This window comes from Cyphomyrmex costatus, unplaced genomic scaffold (genome assembly GCF_001594065.2).
Source record: "Cyphomyrmex costatus isolate MS0001 unplaced genomic scaffold, Ccosl1.0 scaffold5, whole genome shotgun sequence".
NCBI classification, from domain to species: Eukaryota; Metazoa; Arthropoda; class Insecta; order Hymenoptera; family Formicidae; genus Cyphomyrmex; species Cyphomyrmex costatus.
The window spans coordinates 3,187,132-3,196,925 of record NW_017279267.1 but is presented as its reverse complement, the minus strand read 5'-3'; the positions used below and the strand labels follow the sequence as shown (position 1 = coordinate 3,196,925).

Here is a 9,794-nt window from a genome sequence, read left to right as displayed (position 1 = left end):
ACTAGCGCCGTGCTACCCAATCAGAATACCATATTTAATATTTTTAAAAAATATTTTTTAAATATGGTATTCTGATTGGGTAGCACGGCGCTAGTGCTGCACCAGTTTTCCCAGTGGAAAACGCTATAAAAGCCTTGATGGAAAGCAGCCTAAGCTGCTGTGTCGAATCGTGCCGAGGCGTGTCGTTGTTGGAAAGCACCGCGTTCGACACTGTGTCGATGTGTGTCGCCTAAAAACCTTGATCGAAAGCAGCCAGAGTCGTCGTACGACGAAAATCGGTGCAGTGTGAATCCAGCATGATACCCTGCTATTAATACAGCTTGCACTGGTTCCTTTCAGGCGCAGCAATTGCTCACCCTGCCAAGAGAAGACGAAAATAGTGGGGGGGGGGGGCGAAGCGACGGCCTACCGCTGAATGTTTTGCCCTATTGTTCGGAGATGTAGCGAAATAGATTGAATTTCGATTGATTCTGATTTAGTCGAAGTGAAATTCAAGCGGTGGCGATGTGCTTTGTACCTATCGAGATGGGACTAATGCACTGCGACAAGCGTAGGTTGCGGTAATACCAGTGGAAAACGTCGAGGAAATCCACGGACGACTCTTTGTCATGGACATGCAAGCTTCTAATGGTACGCACTTGTTTTCCTATGCGGCATGATTCGTCTCTGACCGGCCGATCGTTTTCTTTTTAACGACGATGCGACATTCTTGGATCAACCTTTGCGTTTATTCGCATACCGAACTGAACGCTCGCCGGGGATTATTAAACGCATGAGACATGCAAATGTATAATAGAAGGGGTTAAATAAAAATACGTTCTTAAGATTTTCTAGCGTCGCTTTTGAAATCTGAACGTTATCTGCAAATTTGCACAAAAAATTACAAAAAAACCATGCAACTCGTTATCTTGATAGCTCTCTCATAATTGTGCATCGCGCTACAAATGAATATTGAATGAAATTACATTCTATGGTACAGAGATTGTAAATTATAATTTATTATAATTTGTCCAAAACATGTGTCAGTAGAGTAAAACGTTAATTAAATAATATATTATTTATGTTGTTATCCATATACCTCAATTTCTACATGGAGTATTGCTTAAACAGAGTCTCTTAAATTTGGGAATAAAAAGACTTTATAATATATTCTAGTATTTACATAATACACACTATATACTTTTTCCTATAAAAACAGAAATTACGAAAGAATATTTCAGTGTTAGCAATTCAACTAAAAGTAATAGTTGGTTAATTGTATGGATATAGAAACGGATATGTGTATGAATACAGTGTATACTTCCATCCCTGGATTTCCTGAACAACTAGGAATGGTATGGATGGGAGATATGATGTTAGGGGAACCCGCACACGAACTGATGCTGGATCCTCGTCAAAGTGAGAGTCCATTTTTCTCACATGGGTCACATCCCTATGAAGATCTCAGAAATCATCTTGCTTCTACTACTATGGTACGCTATATACCGCAACAGTTTTCAAACGAGTGTTCGGAACCTGATGAAGCAATGGAAGCTGTAGATACCCATGAGATACAGCAAGTGAGTTTTGTTCTTACAGAAGAAACCTGATTTTTATGCATGTATTCTTAATATGATTTTTCTATTTCTCAAGGATTATGATTCACAGTCCGAAAGGCCTGAGATAAATGAATATTTGACATTAGAAGATTACATAGGTGATGAAGAACGGGAACATATTGTGAGCAATGCAGCGACTCAGACTACCCAAGACAATCGCAGTCGGAAAATAAAACCTATAAAGCATCCAGGACTTGTTTTAAAAACGCCAATTGCTTATCAACCTCATACCGATTTAAATTTTATTCCTATTCGCAAAGATGGTATAGGTAAATATAATAATCATAAAAAGCTAAAATATATATTTAAAAACAAAACTATTTAATCTACAGCTTTTAAAACTATAATTATTAAAAAAAGAAATAGAAGAAGATTTAAACAAATTTTTAATTATGGGTGTGACTTGTCATTTATATCTTTCTATCATAGGAAATGTTTGCTGTATAAAACCTTAAATTTTTATTTTACAGCTGTTTGTGAAAAATGCGGTGCTATTGGTGTAAAACATGCTTTTTATACAAAGGAGCGTAGATTTTGCAGTAGAGCATGTGCACGTTCTTCAGAATTTACAGCACTTCTTGCTGACTCCACATATAGTCCAACTCACTCAATGGATCATCCAATATCTGTGAACCAAACTTCTTCTATTGAAACAAAACCGACGGATGTAAGTTATAAATTTACAGATAGAAAGTGTACGACAAAAATTGCACTACATACACAACAAGTAAGAAATGAAACTTATCTTGATCGAAGCTAAATCTTAGGTGCTTTAAATAATTACATGTAAATTTATGTATCACATTTGTAGTCTCTCGAATTGCGCACTGAATTATATAAATATAATTTAAAATAACAAGAATATAAAGGCTAATGAGAGCAATTTGCTGTTATTGGTGCGATCATATATAAGATATGTTATAGTGTGAAATATAATTTATATAAGTAGTATATAAATTCACATATAATTATTTAAAGCATTTAAGATCTTGCTTTTATCAGTATAAGCTTTATTTCTTAAAACCAAAACAAAGAGTATACAGTCACAGCGTTAATTATAATATCAGTTTGTAATATTTTTAATTGTAATAATTTTTACTGATGATGGTCTAAAATATGTAGACCGAAACGTCTAAACACAAATTTGATGTATAATTTGAATAAAGGACATTCGCTCATCATAATTAGCGCTGTGGCTGTATGCTCTTTGTTTTGGTTTTATTTTATATTCTAAGCCACATAACACATATTACTTTATTTCTTATTTGCTGTATATTTACATTGTACAATTTTAAATAGTTTATTATTTATACATGCTAAAAAAAGTATTTTTGCGTTACAAATCAATATTGATTTTCCAGGTTGTTATAAAAGAAGAGTTAGAAGGATTTACAGAATCAGAAAAGGACAAGGTTAAATTAGAGCCAGTAATGCCAGAGGATTTACCGGTTAGAAGAAAAAGAACAGCAGAAATGGCAGGTTCTTACGACTGGACATCACAGCTTGTTGAATAGATATAATGATATATATAATATATGTATAGTTTTACAGAGTTTTGTTATATTATCAACTTTTTTTTTAGGCTCCTATATCAGAGATCTGGGATAATATCACAGTAGGTATGAAAGTAGAGGTAGAAAATACCGACTGTGATGAAGTATGTGAGGCTTTCCCAGATTCGTTTTGGGTTGCGACTGTATTACGTATATGTGGATACAGAGCTTTGTTAAGGTATGAAGGTTTTGGACATAATGCAGATAAAGATTTTTGGGTGTCACTTTGTTCTAATGATATACATCCTGTTGGCTGGTGTGCCACAATTGGAAAACCTCTTATTCCACCTAACAGTACGTAATCGAAATATTTATAACAGAACGATAATATAATATTTAAATATTTAAATGATAATATTTAAACAAATCTATTAAAAAAAATGATTGTTAATCTTGGAAAAGTACGTACGGGAAAATTTAATATATTGTATGATTTTTTTTCAGCAATCGCAAACAAATACAAAGATTGGAAGGACTTTTTAATGAGGCGATTAACCGGTGCGAGGACATTACCAACAAATTTCTATAATAAAGTGAATGATAGTATGAAATCTCGTTTTCGATGTGGTCTTCATTTAGAAGTGGTCGATAAAAACAGAATCTCACAAGTGAAAGTAGCGACAATACAAAAAATTGTTGGTAAACGTTTGCACGTAAGATATTACGATTCACCTCCGGAGGATAATGGATTTTGGTGTCACGAAGACTCGCCTCTTATACATCCCGTTGGCTGGGCTAAGAAAGTAGGCCAGATGCTAGATGCGTATCCCGAGTATTTGAATCGTGTTTCTAAATCAAAATTATCTGAAGACGATGCAACGGAGAATCTTTTTCATGTGCCAAAGAATCATCACATTCATCTCGCATACAAGTTTAAGGAAGGAATGAAAATAGAAGCCATCGATCCACTCAATCTTTCGGCTATATGCGCGGCGACAGTTATGCAAGTTTTAGAAAAAGATTACATCATGATTCGCATCGACAGTTATGATGCAGACGCTAGCGGTGCTGATTGGTTTTGTTACCATTCGTGTTCGCCATGCATTTTTCCAGTTGGTTTTTGTTCCCAACACGGTCTACCTTTAACGCCTCCAAAGGGTTACGATCCTACCACTTTTACATGGGATGCATATCTAACAGAGACCAATACTATACCTGCTCCTATTCAGTTATTTAACTGGGTAATTTTTCTATATATATTTATAAATTAGTTCTTTCTATTGCATTAGGTCTCTATCCTGTGTTACACCTCTTTCATATGCTTGTGGTGTGAACGCTGATTATTCATTTGTCACAAGTATATGGAATCTATGTATAATCTTAATACCGAATGGCAAATTTTTTGAGAGGTGTTTCTGTGGGCAATAATATTCTTGAAGGATTGTCGATCTTTTTCGAGAGGAGACAAGAGTATAAATATCTAGGATCGAATCCGGGATCTCTGGCATGATAGATCAGTGCGATGCCTGCCATGCCACTATCACACTTTAAATTAGTTTCTCTAAATTCTTATTTATAATTTGATCTTGCGATAAACTTTTATATATATATTTTTTTAGGAAATTCCTCAGCATGGGTTTATTGAAGGAATGAGATTAGAAGCTGCTGATTTAATGGATCCTAGATTAGTTTGCGTTGCTACTATTACTAGGGTGATTGGCAGATTATTGCGAGTACATTTTGATGGCTGGGAAGACGAATATGATCAATGGTTAGATTGTCAAAGTCCAGATATTTATCCTGTTGGGTGGTGTGATCTTGTCGATCATAAATTGGAAGGGCCGCGTGTACTCGTAAAAAACATTAGTCCTACTGGTACATTTCTATGCGCACATTTATACACATATTCATAGGTCTGTTCGTGTTGCTTGTACTTTTTACATTCAGAATTTTTGTTTCTTTTTTTCTCTGTCTCCAACTTGAATATATATCTCATTTTTAATGTAGAAATTTAAAAGGATTTCAAGCAACACTAAGAGTTGATCAATTGTGGTCAAAGCAAACACAGATAAGCGATTTATTTGTGTTTTTTTATATTCTTGGATTTATGTACATGTTCTTGCAGTAAAATCACCAAGAGGCCTTAAACGTAAAGCTAAGAGAAAATTGAAGAAAAGTAGCAAGATGTCTTGCTCCAAAAGTATACTACCTCGTCAGAGCGAACGTATTAGTATGTCTCGTGAACGTGGGCGAGAATTAGAACCTGCTCAAGGAACAAAAATTGAAAGAGAACGTGATCTCGAAAGTTTACCGGAACAGAGAAGCAGAGAACCAGAAACAGCACAAGAGCCAGCTGGACCTGACCAAACTTTACCCAGTCCTACTACTGGACAAGGTCAAGCATTGAACGATACGCAAAGTGAAGCACACAGCCCTTCACCACCTAAGGAAAATACCGCTACGTCATATATAAATGTAAGTCTATTTATTATTAGTATTTCCATAAATATCTGAAATAAATAATTAGACTTGTATATTAAATTCTGGTTTATTTGATTTGTAGGTTACTACGGCAACTACTAAATATATACCAAGGTTAGCAAATGGTGTGCAAAAAGGTTCGGAATCTGGTGATCTAGTGCCATCTGAGTGGAATGTTTTTGATGTTGCACAATTTCTTCGAGTGAATGACTGTGCGACATATTGCGATAATTTTAGTAAACGTAAAATAGATGGAAAGACTTTGCTGATTCTCACTAAGGACCAAATAATAGACCTAACAGGTTTTAAAGTTGGACCTTCTCTAAAAATATTTGATTTAATTCAGCAATTAAAAATCAAAGTGAATCCAGCTCAGGAAAGGTTGAAACTAGGATTGAAGAAATTATTATAACAAAATTAGTATATAGTTAGCACTATAAATAAGTTTCATCATTATGCAAATTAGACATGGATTTACAGGTAAGACATGTGAGATAACAATCCATTTCAATATGGTATTGTGTACGTTATTTGTTACGTACTTTCTTAATGTATTGAAGGAGAATGTTAACGTGTAATATATAAATTCTTTATAGTCTAGAACGCATAAAATTTAGATGCTGTATGCTTTATTATGAGTTGAGAGACATTTTACCATTCTAGAGGACAGTTGCCTTCTTACTTTAATTTCGAATACCTTTGTTTAAATAAATATTAATAATGTTTATTAAAAATAATTTATTAATAATTTCCTAATTTTTGAGTGCATAGAATAAAAATAAAGTGTCGTATAAATCAGTATTAATTCTATAATTTACATTTTAGTTTTTAAATATCTAGTATGAAATCCATATGTATGAAAGAAACTAAATATTTTTAATAAATGTAATAGAAAGAAAAGATTATATTTATTAAAAATTAATGCTTTTAAATATTTTATCCTATTTTAACTCATTAATCATATGTTTTACTATACTTTTATTTATATTTTATTAATTATATAAAACTGCAACTATTTTATTAATGAAAATATTTTTTTATTTTTGCATTAATTTATGGCATTATGTAAGTAGAGTTGGCAATAGGAAAGTTTTATTACTATGTAAATCCGTGTTATATTAAATTTGATTAATTAAAAATAAAAAGTAATAATAAGGTTCTATAATAATAAAACAAAATAGAATAATTGAAGGACTAAGAGCCAGTTATGTAATAAAGAACGTTTAATTTAAAGACAAAAATAAAAATAATTATATAAACAAAACAAACGTTTCGACACCGATCGGGTCATTCTCAATGTTACAGTAAATATATATATTATTATAAAATAATTGGAAATCTACAAAATATTGCTTCATAGTGGTATTCTTGCTTTCTTCCACTTATCATAATGTTGCAAGTCAATCAATTAAAATAGTAAAAACGGTCATTGAAAAATTCATAGCGCAGTAATAATCTAAAAAGAGACTGTTAACAAAGAAAAATTAATGCTATTATAAACTAAAATTATATATATATATATAAAAGAAAAATTTTTTTTAAATGTACCTTATAAAATAAAATGTTGAAAGTCAATAAATAAATAATGCAAAAAAATTCATCGTGGTAATACACAGTAGTTGTCTTCCTAAATTCGTTGGAGCAAGATCGCAAAAGATGTAAAAAGCAAGTGATGTTGCCAGATAATGTAATATGTCAGGAAGGAAATATCTACCATATCCCATTTGAAGTTATAAGGGGCTGCGCAGAATAAAAGGAACAGGGAACAGAGAATAAAAATTTCAACCTATCAGAAATCATGTACTATGGAATACACACTGTTTATTCCACAGTATATGATTTCTGATAGGTTGAAATTCTTATTCTCTGTTTTCTGTTCCCTGTTCCTTTTATTCTGCGTAGCCCCTAATTCTTCTCAAGTGGTTGGATATCACCGATTGAGATTTTGATTTTTTATTAATATCTGAAACGTGCTCATGCAGTCTTATCTTTAACTGTCTCTTCGTTTGGTCTACGTAATCAACATCACAATCCTCACAAAAAATCCTTGTAAACAATGTTTTGATTATACATAGGTTTCAGCTGATTCTTCCCTCTTTTTATTAAGTTTTTTAATGTGTTTGGAATAGTAAAGGCCAATTTACAGTTAAACTTAATATTGATAAATATTGATTATTTGTGTAAATTTTTTTGATATAGAGTTTACATATGGAATTGTAAAAAAATTTTTATCCTTTTTATTATTTTTATTAACGTTTTTATTATTAGGTCTATTATTATTGTTAATGTAAAATTTAATTCTATTTTGAATAGTCAAAAAAATAAATGGTAGTGGATATTCTTTATTTAAAAAAATGTTAATATTGTTAATTAGATTATTTTGCTGGAATTGAGGATGACATAAACGAATTATTTTGTCTACAACTCCATGAATTACATCTTTCTTGTGACAAAGCGGATGGTGCGAATTAAAATTAAGGAATCTACCGGAAAAGGTACTTTACGAAATCCGTCGAAAATAAATCTCTGTTTACAATTAACAAAGTATCTAAAAAGCTATTAATATTTTCAAATTAAACTTAATAAATATTTTTTTAAATCAAGATATCCACTATCAATTATTTTTTCGACTATTCAAAATAGAATTAAATTTTACATTAACAATAGAGTAATACAAATAAATAGAAAAGAAATAAGGATTCTTTATATAAAAATAAACAATAAGAAAACAAGGGCGATATAAGAGTCAAAATTTTAAAATGTAAAACGTATCATTAATAACTTCTTTCGATAATTAACTTAACTTGACACACAAAAAAACATTACTTAAAAAATACTGAATGTACTTAAAGAATATAAATATATATAAATAAGTCTCTCGTTACAAGTTTCGGCTCTTGGATTGAGGCCTCCTTAGACATATTAAATAGTAGTCAAAACAGTCGTTGAAGATCGTTCATACAAATTCTATTAGCTTTATGAGTCTCCGTACAGGAAATTGACATTGATTACAAATGATTGAAAAATTGTATGTATAAACAATATCTTTGAAAATAAGGTAAACAACTTTCTTTATAAATGTTAAAAAAATAGAGTAATAGTTCAATAGAGTAATAGTTCCAATCCAATAATAAAAATATTAAAGATAAAAAATCTTTTATAAGAATTTTTATAGGAAGACAACTACTGTGTGTATTACCACGATGAATTTTTTTATTTATTGACTTTCAACATTTTATTTTATAAGGTACATTTAAAAAAAATTTTTTTTTATAAGATATATAATTTTAGTTTGTAATAGCATTAATTTTTTTTTGTTAACGGTCACTTTAGGTTATTACTGCGCTATGAATTTTTCAATGACTGTTTTTACTATTTTAATTGATTGACTTGCAATATTATAAGTGGAAGAAAGCGAGAATATCACTATGAAGCAATATTTTGTAGATTTTCAATTATTTTATAATAATATATTTACTGTAACATTGAGAATGACCCGATCGGTGTTGACATGTTTGTTGTTTATGTAATTATTTTTATTTTTGTCTTTAAAATTAAACGTTCTTTATTAAATAAAATTAAAACAAAGAGCATCTTTATTATTATTTATAACTGACTTTTAGCCCTTTAATTGTTCTGTTTTGTTTGATTAATTAATTCAACAAGTGGTTTTTACTCTCGACTACTGCTATCATAGATAACAAAAAATGGAGGTAATATGCGTTTTATAGAAATCAATTGATTGTTAAAAAAATTTTTTTACCTACAATATGTATTTTTTATCAATTTTCAATTACAGATTTCCTATTATATCAACTTGGTTTCAAATTTGTAAATATTATTAATATTTATATTAATAAATGAATATATTTTTCATCAACATAATTTTTAATTGATTACACAGGCCTGTAAAATTGGATGTGTTGAAAGTTGATTGTAATTTAATATTTTCTTACGTAATTTTCGCGCTGAATCCGAATCCGGCTGTAGAATTGCACATTAAGATTTCGATATATCAACGCAAAAAGCCATTTTCTCAATTTTTAATTGAATTTCAAATAGTGCTTGAAATGACTTTTTTTGGGTTAAGATATTTCGAAATCTTGATTTGATAAAGTAATTCTGAAACCGGATTCAGATTCTGCGCGAAAACTTACATAAGAAAACATTGTTAAATCCCAATCAACAATATCATGCAGGCCTGTGTTATATATTTGTGCGA

The 9,794-nt window shown here is 30.8% G+C and overlaps 1 protein-coding gene across 1 annotated transcript in view; it reads left to right on the top strand.

Moving 5' to 3' along the window:
* LOC108778269 (polycomb protein Sfmbt-like) overlaps positions 1–5,984 on the top strand; it is a 63,429-nt gene extending 57,445 nt beyond the window's left edge. The window contains 10 exon segments of the mRNA XM_018545399.1: positions 497–630; positions 1,294–1,559; positions 1,633–1,867; positions 2,069–2,265; positions 2,960–3,120; positions 3,153–3,445; positions 3,596–4,332; positions 4,711–4,966; positions 5,217–5,566; positions 5,655–5,984. Of these exon segments, the coding sequence (XP_018400901.1) occupies positions 497–630; positions 1,294–1,559; positions 1,633–1,867; positions 2,069–2,265; positions 2,960–3,120; positions 3,153–3,445; positions 3,596–4,332; positions 4,711–4,966; positions 5,217–5,566; positions 5,655–5,984 (2,959 nt within the window).
* Positions 5,985–9,794: the final 3,810 nt, after the last annotated feature.